General features: G+C 39.4%; 1 protein-coding gene across 3 annotated transcripts in view; it reads left to right on the plus strand.

The window, feature by feature from the left end:
• The window catches only part of ETV1 (ETS variant transcription factor 1), a 74,235-nt gene extending 57,110 nt beyond the window's left edge, over nucleotides 1–17,125 (plus strand). For all 3 annotated transcript variants that reach the window (XM_067562121.1, XM_067562120.1, XM_067562122.1), the window contains 5 exons: nucleotides 1,977–2,043; nucleotides 2,718–2,788; nucleotides 7,035–7,204; nucleotides 11,194–11,295; nucleotides 14,365–17,125. In XM_067562121.1, the coding sequence (XP_067418222.1) occupies nucleotides 1,977–2,043; nucleotides 2,718–2,788; nucleotides 7,035–7,204; nucleotides 11,194–11,295; nucleotides 14,365–14,586 (632 nt within the window). In that variant the 3' untranslated portion in view covers nucleotides 14,587–17,125. The remainder of the gene's footprint in view (nucleotides 1–1,976; nucleotides 2,044–2,717; nucleotides 2,789–7,034; nucleotides 7,205–11,193; nucleotides 11,296–14,364) is intronic.
• The last annotated feature ends 1,506 nt before the right edge of the window (nucleotides 17,126–18,631 follow it).

Genomic DNA, 18,631 nt, shown 5'->3' on the forward strand with positions numbered 1-18,631 from the left:
TTAGATAAGCTAGAAATGAAAGCAGCAGGCAATTTAATTAGCAGTAATTTTTCTGGGCAAGTCATTACTTTGATGAACTTCAGAGCAATGTTTATGGCTCCTAATTAACCATGTTAGTCATTTGATTGAATAATCACTTTGGAAATGTTTCTACAATTTAATTAGAGTCTGACCCACTCTGATAGTCATAAATTAACTGATAGCACTTTAGAATAACAAGACTTCAGTTACTTTATGAGGAATAGACTCTTCTCTGCTATATTTTAAAGTCCTCTATGAAGTATTTAGTCTTATGGTTAGGTTGCATTTAAACAATGTTGGTACAAACAAGACTTGTTTTAAAAAGTCTCCAGATGTTAATTATAATTGACTTTGGCACACAATAGATATTACCAAGGTTGGCTTAAAAACACAGCTATGTTGACAGGTACATACATTGCTCCTTTGTGCCGTCCGTTATATTGTTTTGCAAGAGCGAGCACCATCATGAGTTGCAAATAGGTTTTGCCGCCAATATTAGTGAATTTTTACCTAAAATAGAAAATAACATCTGTTTCAATTCTCAAGGTTCGTTCTTTCACACAGATTCTTTTTCCACTCTCTTATATAATAATAATCTGTTTGATAACCCGAGTGATTCTTTGCTTGTGAACTACTGCTTACAGGTTTGACTTCTGGTGTACAAAATTACACTTGACCAGTCTGAACACTGAATCACTGATTCCTGCAGTTACTCTGAATAGTTGAAGATGCTTCAAATACTAGAGCCCAAGGAAACAAGTACTGACTGCTTGATAGGGAAAATAAGTAATAAAGTGGGAAAGGGGTTTTCAGACAGTTAGGAAACTCTTATTACTATCCTGTGCTGCACATGCTTTGGAAATTCAGTGTAAAATCTCATTTTCTTATCTTGCAAAGCTCTTGATACCCATCACCATTCAGTGAACAGTGAAATTTAAAATTGCATTCCAAAAATATATTGTAGACAATATTAGCAGAATAGTGTGCATCTCTCCTGACCTCTGTTTGCATCTCTTCCACAGTCATGTGTTGGTGGTAACAGATTGCATGGACTAGGGTAGGAGTTTATCACAAGATCAAGTAGACTCTCTTAAGCAAGACTTTTGGTATTCAATAGGCATGTCTAGAAGAACAACCAGTTGTGGTCTGGATTTGTTTGCATGGGGTGTAATTATTTAGGGATAGAGCTAGGTGTAGGGAAAATACAAAGATGGATGTCCCCATAGAGCATGCCATTTTAATTAGTACTGTTTGATTTTCTCATTCTTCTTCCATGCTTAATGAAACACTGGCAACATAGACAGTAGAACTGATAAACTCTGTATGCATTTGTATTGCCTTGAAAGTGCACAATGCTCTGAAAAATGATAGTCAATACAACTGAATTCCTTAAATGTGTTTTAAAGTGTCTTAACAGTTAGAGAAAATGCCTTTAAACTTTCAGATCTTTGAACCCAGGCTAAAAAGCAGTACCCTGCTCAAGACAGCCTGGCATTCCCTGTGGTAATTATGCCATATTTTGTGGTTTATTAGTCTCTGCTCTGATTGGCAAGCTATTGATTTTAAAATCATTGTTATGTCAGTTTGGTTACCAAAAGACCTTGCGGCATAAGTGCGGGGTTTAAAAAATTAATTCTGACGTGTGTATTTTTGTCTGTAATCACACTGAAGTGTGATTGTCATGAGAGCTGACCTTTAACAAGGTTAATTATGATAAAAATTTGAGTTCAAGTGCCTGTGTTAGACAGATCAATGTTCCACACATTATGACTTTCTTTTTTGCCATGTCTTGTGCATGCTGCTCTGAAATGCTAACAATGTGTTGACAGGTTCCCTCTCGCTGTGACTTATGTCCCCTTTTGTTACCCTTCTGTCTGCAGCCTGTCTCATTGATAACCTGCACACTTTCAATTCCAGGCAGTCTTTTGACTAGCGTTGTCTTCTTCTCCTTTCAGAAGTGCCTAGCTGCCATTCCATTTACATGAGGCAAGAAGGCTTCCTGGCTCACCCAAACAGAACAGAAGTTAAGTTTTCCATTTTATGTCCCTTTTGTACAAGAGAAACTTTTGGGATTCTTTACTGGGTAAATCTGGAGATACATGATGAATTATTATGCTGCTTGGAAAACTCCATCCTCTACTCCCTCTGCTCTACCCATGTGTTTTTGATGTGCAAAACCATTGCAACCTCTACTAGTACCACAGGTTAGAAAGGGTACAAGCAGCTCAAATGTGGACTTGCTCCATATGCTTCCAGTGCCAATAGCTATTGAAGAGGCATGTCTCATCAATTTTCTCCCCGATCCTATCCGGGTAAAATGCTTCTTTCCCAGTCTATTTGACAAGCTCCATTACCTGTTAAGAAAGTTAGCTGACATGTTAAAGTTTGGAGTGGTGTTTTAAAAATTATTTCGGGTTCTCTTTTGGCCTGATCCTACACCCATTTAAAAGTGGCAGATCTCTGACTTCTGTAGGTGCAGCATTGGGACCTTTGTCATAATGAAGTTTGTTAATACACAGTAAAGGCATTTTATATGTTTAATAAAAATACTCCAGGACTAGAGGAAAATTATCAGTAAGAAACAGATATTTTCCTTCCCAATCTTCTGCTTTATCACGTATGTTAAGACAGTATGCAAGAGTTTTCTCCCTTCTTTACTCATAAATCTAGCAAATAAACTTTTCTCTTTCACTTACAGGTTGTATGTATGAAAAGGGACCTAGACAGTTTTATGATGACACTTGTGTTGTTCCGGAGAAGTTCGATGGTGTGTATTCCATATTTCTTTTCTTTTCTTTTCTTTTTTCTGGTGTGGGGAGTTGGAAAGGGAGATGTTGATCAAAAAGGTCAGTAACATTCCAATTTAAGATTCCTTAACACACAATTTGCAGTGCACCCAACCAAAGCTGACCTTTGCCTCTTGAAACCAAAGTCTCTTTTTTCAATAGGATGTCAGTCTATTTTTGCTAGTGAGAGTTTCTGTATCCAGCGATAGCGTTAGAGGAGCACAGTTCTGTCTGTGCTGAGAAGTAAGAGGAGGATTTCCATTGCACTGATGATCACATACAGCTTGTTATTAGAGATTTATTGAAAGCTGATCCTGTAATTAACAAAGCAGAACAGAAAGCAGCTCCTCTGAATTTGCTGATGACTAATGCAGCCTGTTGTGTCTCATTGTCCATGAAGAGTTGAATTATTGAACACAAGTGCAACAGAGCAATTCGGGGTTTGATGTGTTGTTTTTTTTTTTCTTTTTTTGTCTAGAGAGATGTCTGTATTAAACATTGTACTACTTGGTAATTATTGAAAGGGGTTCATACCAAAAGAATGACCTTTTCATATCAGTGGCCATTATAACAAACATTGTCCAGAGATGAGTAATGGGGTTATATCAGACAAAATAGTCCAAAGTCGTCTCAGTATGTGGATTTCCTGGTGCAACTCAGATTTACTACAGTTCTATACCATTGTAACCAAAGGCATAATTAGGCCCAGTACGCTATGCCACAGTGATTGTGATAGTCTGCAAATTTGGGTAAGTGATTTGCAGACTGAACAGCTTGCTTTTTTAACAGGAGTAAGTGGATGTCCTTCTGATAAGTTGACAGAGAAAAGTTCTCTGAACATCACATAATGGAGTTTGGAGAGCTCAGATTTTTCCCTAGGACCCATTTGTGCATGTTATCAGACCTTTGCATGTCTAACACGCCGGTTGCATCTGTTCATGAATGGGAGGGCTTAAATTAAAATCAACCTGGAGAGTTACATACTCTTGAAACTGAGGTGTCACTTGCATATCAGAGTTGATGTGGAATAGCAAGAAACAAATGGAGGATTCTGAATGTTATTAGACCTAAGCTCTGATGATTGGTAAATCCAACACTATATTGTCATGGGGTTGACACTTTTGCAGAAGGAATGGTTTCCCTGAAAGTCAACCTTTTACTATGGGTGATAGAATGTATGCTAATTGTGTTTTTTATTTAGCACATCAGCTCAGATCTTTATTTAGAAACAAAAAACATTATGTGCCAGGTCCTATTTTCATTGGCACTTGTGACAAATTCCTATTTACATCACTGGGTGCAGGATTGGGCCCTGTGTTTCTTTACTCAGGTTGCAGTAGGTCTAGGTCTAGGTTGGATATTAGGAAGAACATTTTCACTAGGAGCGTGGTGATGCACTGGAATGGGTTACCTAGGGAGGTGCTGGAATCCTTAGAGGTTTTTAAGGCCCGGCTTGACAAAGCCTTGGCTGGGATGATTTAATTGGGGTTGGTCCTGCTTTGAGCAGGGGTTTCACTAGATGACCTCCTGAGGTCCCTTCCAACCCCAATAATCTATGATTCTACTTCAGAAAGTTAAAATTATCTATAGGAGCAATACCCATCCATTTCATTCCTGAACAGCTTTGAATTTTATTTTTAAAAAATAAGAATAGAAAGGTGGACCAAATTAATTCGAAAACTAAATCTTTGGAAATATGTATTAACTTACAAGGGAAACATCTGACTTAAAGCTGCTGCAAGTGGTTAGCAAGATAGTACAGTGCTCTTCAATAGACCAGTCTCGTGTAATAAGAGTCTGTATGTGTTTGTATATACTTTTAATGTGGTGGGTGCAGAGAAAGGAGCACAAACATCCATCTTTCTAGAAAAGGTATAGATTTTTCATTGCATGTGGCAAGGAGGGTAAAAGTGGGATGCATCCAGCAGTGTACCTAAAGTTTTGGGGCTAGATTCTCTGCTCTTTCTGTTGAAATCAGTCAGTCTCTGCCAGCTTACGTTAGCCAAGACTCTGTTCCTCAGTAATACGGCACTTGCTGTTTACACATTACTCAGCTATACTTAGAAGAAAAATCTTGTCCTTGAAAAATAATTGGTTGCAGAACTGGGACTTAAATCTTACATAAATCAAAGAGTCATAGGTTGATTTGTTTTTGACAGCTATAGCTTAGTTTTCTTTCCTGATTATAAAAGGTTGTCTTCTATTTATAATACTGTTATTTTTTTACTACATTGAGCCCTTCTATAATGGCAGTGAAGCTATCCCTATGCTTTTGGTTCATGTAAAATCCTGACTTCCATCACTAGCCAGATAAGGTTATGAGGCAATATCTTTTATTGGACCAACTTCTGTTGGTGAGAGAAACGAGCTTCTGTGTTACATAGAACTCTTCTTCAGATCTGGGGAAATTATTAAGAGTGTAACAACTAAATACAAGATCAAACAGATAGTTTGGCAGAAGTAGTTAGCCCATATGCTAAGGCAGTGGCTCTCAATCTTTTCAGACTATTGTACCCAACTTTTAAGAGTCTGATTTGTCTTGTAAACCCCCATGTTTCACCTCACTTAAAAACTACTTGCTTACAAAATCAGAAATCAAAATGCAGAAGTGTCACAGCACACTATTATTTAAAAAATTGCTTACTTTTTCTCATATTTATCGCATAATTATAAAATAAATCAATTGGAACACAAATATTGTACTTACATTTCAGTAAGCAATATAAATGAGTCATTGTCTTTATGAAATTTTAGTTTGTACTGACTTTGCTAGTGCTTTCTACGTAGCCTGTTGTAAAACGAGGCAAATATCTAGATGAGTTGATGTACCCCCTGGAAGAGCTCTGCATACCCACAGGGGTGTGCATACCCCTAGTTGAGAACTACTGTTCTAAGGGACTATTCAAGGTGCAGTGGCCCATTAATCCCCTGTAGTCATAGAACAAAAAGAGGGATTAGAGGGTTACAAATTGTAATAAACCATAAATCCAGGGTCTTGAATGATCCCTTAGAATATGGGCTAACTACTTATGCTAAACTATCTGTTCAATCTTGTATTTAGCTGTGACACTCATAGTAACTTTTCCAGATCTGAAGAAGAGCTGTGTGTAGCTTGAAAGCTTAGAATCATAGAATCCTGATTGCCTTCTATGATGAGAAAGCTTGTCTCTCTCACCAATAGAAGTTGATTCAATAAAAGATATTACTTCCCCATCTTGTCTTCTAATATTCTGGGACCGACATGGCTACAACAACACTGCATACAGCACTAGCCTGGTCAGGCTGCTTGTTGACTGCTCTGGTGGTGAAGTGCGGAATAGAGTTTTACCATAGGATTGCTGTCATCATTAACAGAAAAGAAACCCCAGTTCTATCTCCAGACTTTTGAGCTAGTTTTGTTTTCCTGAGCTGTTCAATAGGAATACGATTTAAAAACAAGCAAACACACAGTATATATATAACAGTTTCTCATTAGCAATTTATGCAGACCAGTTAGCATTTATTTGATAGCTTTCTCTGGATCTGAAATTTAAGCAAAAATAACTTACTGTTCTTCAAGGGGAAATGCTAACATATTATGTAGGTATGAGTTAATATAAAGTGTGCTAAAGATGAACCATCTTGTATGCAGGTCCAATATGCCACAGAGGAACTCACATATCTGCAGGATTTGCATACCTATACATAAAGCCCATGCTGTTTAAGTCCAAGTCAAATACGCTGTCAAATTTCCCTTAGAAATATTTGCATGCAAAAGACGTTTTAGTCAATGGGGTTTTGCAGCTATATGAAGCATACATTACATTTTCAAAATGGGGGTTGTGCAGAGTATTGTATACAAATGAAATTCTTCAGACATCAGAATTGTTTACAAAAACAGTTCATGCTCTTTCAGATATAGGGTATTGCAAAATGTTATTTGCAAGGAAGATTTGCATATATCAAAGTTAGATGAAAAACAACAGAGACATGAACAACTGACATGAAGCGTGACTGAATTTAGGTACTCTACATTTTTGTCTTAATTTGCTAGTAAATTACCTGTATGAGTATATTATATATAATCAGCAAGAGGAAGGGAAGGCAGTATTTGCAGGCTTGTAAGGTGATAAGGATTTTTTTCATAAAGTTTTATGAATTGGACTGGTTGGTTTGGCATTTCATCTAACAAACTGATCACTGATGAATATTTGGCATTATTTTGTGTGTGTGTGTGTGTGTATGTAGGTGACATCAAACAGGAGCCAGGGATGTACCGTGAGGGACCCACATATCAGCGGCGGGGCTCACTTCAGCTCTGGCAGTTTTTGGTAGCTCTTCTTGATGACCCATCAAACTCTCACTTCATTGCTTGGACTGGCCGAGGCATGGAATTCAAACTGATTGAGCCAGAAGAGGTGGGTGTGGAAGTTCACTGTTTGAAGGACAACGTGTTTCGAAATAGATTATGCATCTTACAAATTAATTGTATTCCTTTTCTGGAGGGATGCATTCCTTTCCTTTTAAAACTTTACATAAGTAGTGTTTTAAAGGGAATATAGACTGTACATGCCAGTCGGTTTAGAATAGATACACATTATTTTAAGCATCTTGATTCAATCATTAATCATGCACAGACCATCACTAAAACAAATGGAAGCTTAAGTGTCATATTTCAAAATACTCTGCACTCAGAATTGAAGACCAGATTTTCGGATGAGTTACATGGAAAATAATGGGAGTTACTGGGTGCTGAGCTCTTTTGAAAATGTGCCCCCCCAAGTATGTATAAAATGCAAGGTTATTAACCCTCTATCTTCAAACTGAAGAATGCTATGGTAATTTTGAAAGAGTTTGGGCCTTAGAATGAGAGATCCAAAGTCTACGTCTAGAATGTTTAAAGAAGCTTAAACTTAAAGTACCAAACTTACACTGAATTTCAATAGGAGTCAGATACCTAGCTCCTTTAGTCTCCTTTGAAAATCCCCACCCATGTGCACCAGCTCAGGCTTCAATCCTGCAAGTGCTTCTGCATATGCATAGTTCCATTGAAACCAGGAATTGTCAGGGACATAACGTTACTCACATGCACAAATGTTTGCTGAATGGAGGCTTAAATCACTTGTGGAACAAAAGCAACAGGAATAATAAATAGGCTGTTTTATAAGGAAACTTCCTTTTCACTAGCTGGAGTATGAACCATCCTTCATCTTCCCCGCCCTGGTTGTGCGAGGTCAGTAAAATACTTATGCTGGTATGTTGGTCAGTGCAATCAAAAAGTGATGTGATTGGTTGAATACTGCAGATGGGGATGAGGTATGTGGAGGCTGGGATTAGAATGAACTTTCTGTTTTAGGACTCACGCCCAGCTGCAGCTAAGAAGCACACAAGTTGTTTTTGCATTTCCTCCCCCCCCCCCCTTTTTTTTCCCCCTGTTTCAGTTGATTTGATACTGAAATTTTGCAGGCCAGTTTTCAAGCCCTATAGCACACTATGTGTCTGCATTGGTGCTAAGAAAATTAGATAAACATCAATTGCATGCTTATGAGGCCTGATCCAAAACCCACTGAAGTCAATGGAAAGACTCCCTTTGATTTCAGTGGATGTCGTAACAGGCCCATGAAATGTATTTTCATCTGAGTTTGTTAGTTGGTTTACAGGGTGTGGCCAAAACCTTTCAAGACCAGGGAGTCTCCTTGAAAAACGTCTCTGTAAAAATACAAGCTGGCCTATAAAAGCTTTGCAGACATCCTTGGCTACAAAACCAGGATATTGACTACTCACAGGTTGCTGTTAAGGCTTCTGTGTTGCTCCATCTGCCTCCTTCCCGTATCTTTCCACAAACCCACCAGCTATTGCAGATCCTAGGGCTTCGCCATTTAGGCAGTCGGGGATTTATAGAAGAGTTCAGACTCCATATATATTTCACTTCCAGTTGGGCTTTCCCCTGCCATCCATCCAGGAGGCCCATAATCCCTTGCATATATCCTCTCGAGCTGTTTAATGTTAATGTTGCTGGCCTATAGCTATACACAGGGTAATGACCCAAGTTCAGAGGTGGGCAGTACTGGAAGACCGTGTACACAGGTGTAGTTTTCATGCTTCCATGAACAGCATATACACAAATTCCATTCCATGGCTTTGGCTTTACTAGTAACTCAAATGACGACCAGCAAACCAAGCTCATGCTAATTATTTCACATTAGCTAGGCCGTTTCCAGTGTTTTCTCCATAGGTCCTCTCTGTCCCAGACTGTAATTCCCTCTTTTGTCCTGGCTGCAGATAATTAGCTCCACCTCCTAGTCTTACTAAGCAGAAATTATATTGCACTTTCCTACAGTGTTCAAACACCAGAGATTAGGATGATTCAGCTAGGGAGCCCTGCCTCCATTTGAAGGGTTCCAGGGTCTGTTACCCAGTTACAGATCCCTTACACTAACTCAGCCCACCTGAGAATGACACAGCCATTGGTTTGAGCGAGTGTGAAGGAGTACAGGTTGTTTTAACTTGCATGTCAAGAAGCCGTAAAATGTGTATGTTAAAGAAGGCATAGACCAGTGTTCCCGACCTTTTTGGCTCGAGGGCCACAGATACCATTTTTAAAACCCTGAAGGCCCACCAGTCTCCGCCAGCATCCCTCCCCTGCCCCCTTCCCCCACTGCAGCCAGACGGAAGGAGTTCAGAGAGGAGGATCTCCCATCCCCCTGGCTGCAGCAGGAAAACCACACGCGTCCTGTAGCTCTTTGCGCTCCACCTGGGACTCTAGGTAGTGGCTCCCTTCTGCAGCCCAGGGGATGGGAGATCAGTGCTCCCCTCCCTCTGGCTCCAGCAGGGACCCCAGTGCCTATGGATCCAGGTGAAACACTTTGCTGTGCTCCCTGTGACAGCCAGGGGGAGGGGAGCGCTGATCTCTCGTCCCTTTGGCTGCAGCAAGGAGCCTGCACCGGTCTTGTAGCTCCGCGCAACGCACTCCGCCTGGGTCCTTAGGCAGCAGCTCCCTTCTGCAGTCAGCAGGAGGGGAGCGGCGGGCCACTTTGAAAGACCCCCCCAGGGCACTTCTGGCCCATGGGCCACAGATTGGGAACCTCTGGTATAGACTACATTAAATGTTCTGTTAATTGCTTTTCTCACTACACTACTCTACTTTGATTTTTTTACATGTGAGTTAAACAAATTTAGACTTGAATTTCTCTACCTTCAGATTTGGTGTGCCAAATTTACAGGTGATGTGTAAGTGGGCAGGGGGTCTAAATTACATGATGGAAATTGAGAGTTTAAACTTAAACTGGTTTAACGTACACAGTGAGGGTGCAGGAGCGACTGCTAATGTAGGGCAGGTCTACATTGCATCTTGCTGTGTGGCAAACCAGGTGTGACTCTACAGCACACTAGCCTGCCATGCACTAAATGGCCTCCTGGACCGTGTTACTGCACACTAAAAGTTCCATAGTGTGCTTTGACATACTGCTATTTGAAACAGGAATTAGCCTTCCTTTAATATTCACCAGCTCCTGCTGCTTATGCGTCACATGGAGTAACATTCCAGCATATTAATTGTGATGTCACAATCAGTGAATTATGACATCAGGTGAAGAATGAGTAACAAAAAGTACATCTGGTAATAAAATAAGACACATAAGGACAGCCCGAAAATAAAGATGATAGCAGCAGGCATATCACTCCATAAAATAGCTTTCATAGTTTTCCGTGAGTTGTCTGTAATTCATTTTAAAAAGGAAAATAAACAGGCAAGTTTCTAGAGTGTGTTCTGTGCTGTCCTATGTTTGATATCCAGTCCTAGTCTCTCTTTTTCGCCAAGCTGGTTATCCAGCCAGCTCTAGTAGCAGAATAGGGATTTTTAGTTTCTGTGCCTTCTTCACCTATAGTAGCATATATTAGGGGAAGGATGGTTTTATTTTATCTTGCATCTTCTAATAGCCTCAGCGCTGCAGCTGTTACAACTGCAATCTGTATGACTTCCTGAACTGAAGTGGGAAGATTCTGTAGGCTATACAGTGCTCTAGCACAAAAAAATGATACAGAAAAACCAAAGCAGAAAGCTCATCTACAAAGTAGCATGAAAGAAGAGTTTTCGCCTTGCTTTTGGGGTGCTCAGTCTACCCATTCTTTAAATGTGCTTATCTTTAATTCTTTTCATTTTTATTTTTTTAATTAAATCACCATATTGACAAATAAAGAGGCCTGTTGTCACATTACAAGTAGAAAGACTGCATGCATGGTCTAAATATCATGCTCGGACACAGGAAATTCAGATCGACCAACCTTTTCTCCTTTATTTTATGCCTCCCACCTGCAATGGTGTTTTCTTTATTAAAAAAATATCTGATGCTAAGGTCTGCTTGTTAAATGCCTTTAACAGTTCACTGCTAATCCATTTCTGTGGCAGGTGGCACGTCGCTGGGGGATTCAGAAAAATAGACCAGCTATGAACTATGATAAACTTAGCCGTTCACTTCGCTATTATTATGAGAAGGGAATCATGCAAAAGGTGAGCAGCTAATGCAGCATTAAATTTCACTGGAATGTTGCACGTTAATCCATAAGTCATGCTAGAAGAAGGAACACTGGTAATTGCATTGCTTAAGCAGGTTTTTCACTCATTTAGACGTATGTTGAGGTTATGTATTTTACATACTACAGATCTGTATCTAGTGTGTGTGTATACATATAATTATTACTCCATGTTAGTGTATCACTGGGTGTATATATATGGTTTTTGATCATTCACACTGAGCTGATCATAATAAAAGGTCAAAGATTAGCATGCAAAAATAGTTGAAGAGATGCCTTGTGGGACCTGAGAGAGTCAAACTACAGAATCCACTGTGGACACTGCTTTGCATATCTAAATTACCTGTCCAGCAAAATAGATACTTTGGTAACTGCAAAATAGAAGAGCTCTCGATAGTTACAATATTATTGATTCGGTATCACAGTGATAGTGATTTTTAATGGATTCTGGAACATAGTATAAAAACCATACTGGCAAACACTTAATATTTAAAATAACTTGTATGCAGTAATATGGTCCTAATGACAAACCACTCCCATTTTGTTCCTGTGGACTTGATTTTTTTGTTGTGTGCATTCAACTCAGAAGCCAATAGGAGTTACCTCTTTTGTTCCTTGATGTTACCGAAGATCCTAATTATCTCCTTGCATTACTTGCTTCCTTATCTATTATTCACATTACCTTTGTGTATCCACATGGCTAACAAGTTTGAACCTGGAATTGGCACAGTGCAATCCAGTGATCTGAGTGTGCTTTTATAACTATCCAGTACAACACTTGTGTTACTGCAGTATTAAGCTTGGGAGATCAAGCTCTCCAAAGTTGGGAAGTTTCAAAGGCAGAGAAGCTGATTCTGCGAAGTACTAAGGGACAGATTTTTAAAAGCGTTTAGGTGCCTAAATGTAAGGGTAGGGCCTTGGGCCTAGATCCTCAAATGTGTTTAGCACCTAACTCCCATTGATTCCAATGGAAGTTTGGTGCCTAAATTACTGAGGATTGTGCATAGGCATCTTTAAAAATCCTGCTAGGTGCCTCTCTGTATATTTAGGTGCCTAAATACCTTCAACTATTTGGCCATAAGTGCCTCTTGTGAAGTGTCAAATTTCCAATTAATTCAATTCAGCATCTCACAGGAGGTGCTCAGCACCTGTTTCCCAAGAGTGGGCCCATAAGCTCCAGCAACAGTGTATAACCCATTTGCATTGCACATCCTGTATGTTTTACAGAATCCATTAATAACCACGACTAACATGTTAACTCTCATATTTTACAAGCAAAGATGAATAGGACACTTTACTTAGCCATGTTGCGCATAAGATAACATAATTGAACAAACGTCCCTTTTGGAATTTCCAGACTCCTGACCCTTTGAGCTATTAGCCATTAATTTGTGCTAGCTTTTAGCATTTACTTTTCTAGGTTTTTCCATTTTATGTTTCAGGGGAAGAAGAGAAAAAGCAGTTGGCTCAAGCAATTTACAAGCTTGCTTTCCCAGCAGAACTTTTATAGTCCTAGATTACACTGTGCACCTTAATGGCCCGGCCAGTAGAGCATGTTTAGTTTCTTCCTTGGCTACTATTGGTCCACTTAGCACAGTTTACAAGCCCTTCTGGCAACCAGCTAGCTAGCCACTTACTTGACTGCACACATGTGCATTGTACTTTTCAGGGTATACCTATATACTTTTCAGGGTATACCTATATGCTTTTAGCACAGCACTTAACAAGTTTGTAAAAGCTAGTCTGGATGCTTGTTTGTTCCAGGGTAAAAATCTTTGTAATTTACGCTAGGGATCACTCCAGCTAATCAACTAACTTGTGGTAAAAAGCCAGTGAAGATAAGCCTTAAGTTATAGTGGGTACTTGCAGACTTAAGGCAGTGTTCTGTTTTGCATGCTCAGTATGCATCTCTGTTAAATTAAAACCATTTGTTCCAAACCAAGCAAAGACTGTAGTCCTTAATGAGGACTACATGCCTGTCCACTTTCAAAATGCAAACTTCAGCTTCATCCTGCAGCACACACTCTCTTGCTGAACTCAATATGGCTGAAGAAATTGAATTCACACATCAATATGGCTGAAGAAATTGATTTCAGCCTAAAAAGTAAATGTTTCAGAAAGTTAGGTGTGTTTGAAAACTGGGAGTTAAAATTAGAACATTTTTGCAACTTTAACTGTAGTGCCTACTATAATGACATGCCAGTTGAAGGCAGAGGGGAAGAGAAAGCAGCATTACATTTTTAAAGGGAAATATATATTTTAAGTTCTAAAGGAATTGTTTTAATAGTGCATTGTAAATTTGATAGGGATTGAGATAAGCATACTTTTCAAGTAAAATGTTAAATCTAGCGCAGTTTTGCCCATATTTGATTGCTGTGCAGATTGAAGTCAGAGACCCCCAACTCCTTTTGGAAGAGTAAAGTGTCTTAGGCCAACAGTCCTTCACTGTTGTTCACTGTCCAACAGTTGTTCACAACAAATCCAAATGTCCTAGCCTCTGCAGGAGCTGCTGCTTAGCACAAGAAGGCATCCTTGTTTGTATGCTGTAACTCAAGACACTACCAATTATGTATATTTGAAGTAACTTGAATATGAATTGACTTGTATCAAGCCAAATTCAGTTATGTCCTATCATGCAGTATCTATGTTTTAGTTGATACAAAACGGTGCATAACTTTCCAGTTTTATCTTACAACTGTGGTAAAAAGCTGTTTACTTTAAGAACAACATTGTTGGCCATTGTTTAAGTCCAGAAAGTGATCGAAATAGAATCTTCGAATTCGTCCTCTTCCTCCCCCACAGGAAACCAGGGTTGTGCTCTGCCCTGAAACACAAAGTGTTTTATGTAGTCTGCTTTTGCACAACTCCCACTGACTGCAGTGGGAGCAGGATTTCACTCCTAATGTTGGTGCCCGAGAACTCCCAGGGCACGTTATTTCATTGTCTAGTGAAAACAGATTCCTCAGAACTCTGTAACTCCATGTTCTCCAAAGTGCTAAAACTCACACTATTCCTTTTCTTTCCTCTTTTTTACCCTGGTGTTCAGGTCGCTGGAGAGAGATATGTCTACAAGTTTGTTTGTGATCCCGAAGCGCTCTTTTCCATGGCCTTTCCAGACAACCAGCGCCCCTTGCTGAAGACAGACATAGAGCGGCGCATCAACGAGGAGGATACTGTGCCTCTGTCCCACTTTGACGAGAGCATGGTCTACATGCAGGAGGGCAGCTGCTGTAACACCCACCCCTATAACGAAGGCTATGTGTATTAATAACAATGACAGAAAAGGGGGCATCTCCCCTGGGCTTCTCCTCTGTCACAAGATCCAGAGGAAAGCAGAATCCACTTCAGTTTGTTTTTTAAATAGTACACTAAAAGGGGCTTTTCCTGTTGCATTACTCCGATGGTCTGCCATGGACAGCGCACTTTATTTGAAAGGGGAGGGTTGGAATCTAAACGTTTATTCTGTGCAACAGGAGGAAAAGGGTGGGTTTACTTTTTACTTAAGTTTGGGAAGGGACCATACAGGTTTTAAGTACAATGAAGCTATCTTGTCTGTTTTGTTTCATATCGGCATAAGATATTGTACATTTTCTCTGGGTATCCATAGTACAGTTAATTCTTATTATGTAAATTAACTGTTTGGATATTATTATCAGAGTAACATGCCTTGGGCATTTGTCACTGGTCATTCCTAATTGTCTTTCTGCAATTATAAAGAGGATCAAAGCAGAGATTGCAGGATTTGAGGTAGACGCTAGGAATGACAGACTCTGCACCTTTCCTTTACATGTTTGAACATCTTTTTGTCATTCTGTTCCCCTCTGTTTGCATGTTACATTTTTGGTTTTTCTGCCTTACAGAAAATGCCCATTTACAGGGACGTTAGGCAGAACATGCACTGTTACGGTGTCCAAGGAGCACAATTCCTGACTTCAAACTGAAAGTTACAGACTTGTAGCATAGCATGTTGATCTGGTGCCACCTTGCTATGCAAATAGAGCCCATCCTATGTTTTCAATCGTTCAAAGTCCAGTTGAGAGTAGTAATTATATATAGGTGGGCTTTTCTCATTATCATGTCAGCATTAAATGCAGGATCATGATCGGGGAAAAAAACATTTTGTTTCCTTCCATTTCCTTTGTAACATAAATAAGTTATTTAATCAATAGGAATTAACTGTACTAAGTGACATATCTAATTATGCTGTTTAGACACAGCAAGCACTCCTTGAGAAAAATATCCAATACACTAAATAGGTACTTTAGTAATTTTTAGACACGGTACCCATTAATATGCATTTAAACCTTTTACTGCTGTGTTATGTTGATAACATATATAAATACTAGATAATGCTAATGCTTCTGCTGCTGTCTTTTTCTGTAATATTCTCTTTGATGCTGAATTTACTATGACCATTTATAAGCAATGCTGTAACTACAGATAGCATTTCAGGACAAAATAGATGACTTGAACCATTTATTGCTTAGAAAATAGCTTACACCATAGCTGTGCTATAAGCAGCTTTTATGCGCATCGACAAATGAATAGTAAGCTTCAGCTTGCTAAGGGAAGCTCTGCGGAACCTTTTGTAACTTTCGGTGGAATGGAGACTTATGCGAACTGTCAAAGAACACAATGAAGTCGCTGTATGAGGTTGTAGTGCTGGCACTGATGTTATCAACCAACTTGTTTTGGACACTAAATGTAAATGTGATCAGCTTTGTTTGGAAGAAAATTTAAAGTTTCGAGGTTTGTTTTGTTTTAAATCATTTTATTTTTGAAAGGGGTAATCTTGAAAAAGCAAGACACATTATTCTACAAGGGAAAAAGAAAGAAAAAAAGTTTTAAATATTTATGAGCACCTTTTCTGAAATGTAACATTTCCTAGTTTGAAGGGGGTAAAAGGTGGGATTTGAACAGCCCAGTGAGATTTAAAAAGCAATTACTTCACAGGAGTGCCTCATTTTCCAATTCTTTAACAAATCTAATGGAGATAGGAAAGATGAACCCATAACCATAAAAAAACAATAATTTTAATCATAATGGATGTGATTTCAAAGACACTTCTTGGTGGTGGCTTAATTTTCCACTCAATGTCAATCAAGAAACCGTAAACTATAAATGATTTCTCATGGAATTCATTTAAAACTAAAAAGCAGTGACCACTAGAGACCAAAGGTGCAGAAGAACACTGGGCATGCATCTAATTCACCTAAATCCACAGGGCAACATATTTATGGGTGTATATATGCCTTAAAATGCCATCTTGTTCTGTCAATAATTTATAGGTCTCAGTGGCACTTAAAATTTCAATGATCAACTCATAATCAAAACAGTAACACTAAAGCTGCTGCAGTTTCACCAAGAAGGGGAAAAGTCAGAACTTTGAAAATTGTGGCTTCCATTGAAATAAGATCCAAGTGAAACATAAGTTGATAAAAAGTCCTTTGATCAGTTTTGATTCCTTGAATTCATTGTGGAGCACTTCCTGTCTGGAGCAGAGTATTGGTGGGAGGGGATGGGTAAAAAAAAAGAACATTGCATCAAATGTGTAATATTTAAAGAGAAATATATATATATATATATACTGTGTACGGTAGTGACTCACTGAACAAAACAAGCAATCAGCCCAACATTACATGATCTCCCAGCAAAAGAAGAAAGGCTTTCATTGAACTGATTAACCCTTTTGAAAATGTACCTAAAAGGCTTATTTAAAATTCTGGTTTTATTTCACTTTTTTTTTGTTTTGTTTTGTTTTGTTTTCAGGTAGTTTAATAAATCTGGCAGCTGATTTCTGCAAGGTTCTTGTGTATGGGATTCCTAATCATTTTAATTGGAGAGGAGATTGTTCCAATGTAATATAAGGTTCTCCTTCTGGAAGAAAGGCACTTTCAGTGGTTAGCATTGCTTCTTACAAAATGTTAAAGCGAAAAAAGTGAGCAGGCCATGTGCATGTGATTATATCATCACAGTTAACCAATATATATGATGCCAATGCAAGGATATTTGGCAGAGGGGTGGGAAAATGCCTGACTGCACTGGGGTCAAGTCCATCCTTAAAGAAATGTTGCAGCTAGTAAAATGCATCATTTTTGCTTATTTGTTTTTTTTTGGTAGCAGAAACCATCTCAGTGGTATGTTGAAAGATGAACTACTATAGGGAAGACACAGGCAAGTCTTTGGCTAGTTAATGGCTCTGCGTGTGGACCGTCTCTCTTCTCATGAAGGATGTTAGGTCAGGTCCTTCATGTAAGGGCAACTACTGCTCACTTGTCCCACTTAACACTTACGGGGCGTACTGTGCACTTTTCTAAACTTACTGATCTGAAAGGGGATTATGACGATTAAGTACTGCAGCACCTTAAAAAAGTAAGTCATTACTTGTGCTGAATATCATTTATTATTTTTATCTTCCAAGTGCTGTACATCTCCACCAGCTCTGACCAGTGCCTCTCAGTTGGGTAGCTAAAAATAATTGTTCTTTTGTCTTACTGCGTGAGCCAGGGATATTTCACTTTCCTAGTAAATAAGATGTCCCATTCCTTGCTGTGGAAGGAAGAATTTTGTAACAACATGTTAGAAAATGGGACTGAAAATTCCTGTACTAAGCCTCAAAGGCACTTTTCCATTGAGCCATTGCTCAGGTGATCACAGTGGATTTGCCAAAGAAGGCATACATAGGCTCCAAGGAGAAGGTGTCCATCTCAGACCGATGCTGTATGTCTACCCTCAAAAAAACACTAGCTCATCACACTGTGGGAACCCACCTTCTCTTAATGCTGTTACTCAGCCCTGCTGGAGGGAATCAGAAAAATGCAGTCAACACCGCTGATAGCAGGGGAACAGAGCCTGCCATAGTGCTAGGAGGAAGGCTACTGGAGAGGTACAGTGATGGTGCTTGAGAGCATCTGGGCTTGCACTTGCTTTTCTTGGTGATTCTCAGTTGCTACTTCATTGCCTTTCCAAGTCTGACTGCAGTCTCACCTGGCAAAGCAAGGCCATGCCCTTTGTCAGGTGAGACCACAGTCAGACTTTCCTTACATGGAGGAGAAGGTGGCAGAGCAGCACAACACCTGTGGCCACAGCTATTTCAAAGTCCTCCTCTCTGGAGCTAATGAATGCCATTACTATGCAACCTGCAGGAGGTGCTCTGCTACTGGAGATGTTACTTGGGGAAGAGTGCTAGGAGCAGGGAGTGGAAGGGGGTTTCCGTCATCAATTTCTCTTTTTCTGACTGGTGCTGCTCAATATCTGTTCAAGTCTTGTTAATTCATTCACCCACAATTTCTCAGTAGCATGTTCTGTTGTCA

Source organism: Emydura macquarii, unplaced genomic scaffold (assembly GCF_026122565.2).
Source record: "Emydura macquarii macquarii isolate MOO-44397 ecotype Brisbane River unplaced genomic scaffold, CSIRO-AGI_Emac_v2 contig_2422, whole genome shotgun sequence".
NCBI lineage: Eukaryota > Metazoa > Chordata > Testudines > Chelidae > Emydura > Emydura macquarii.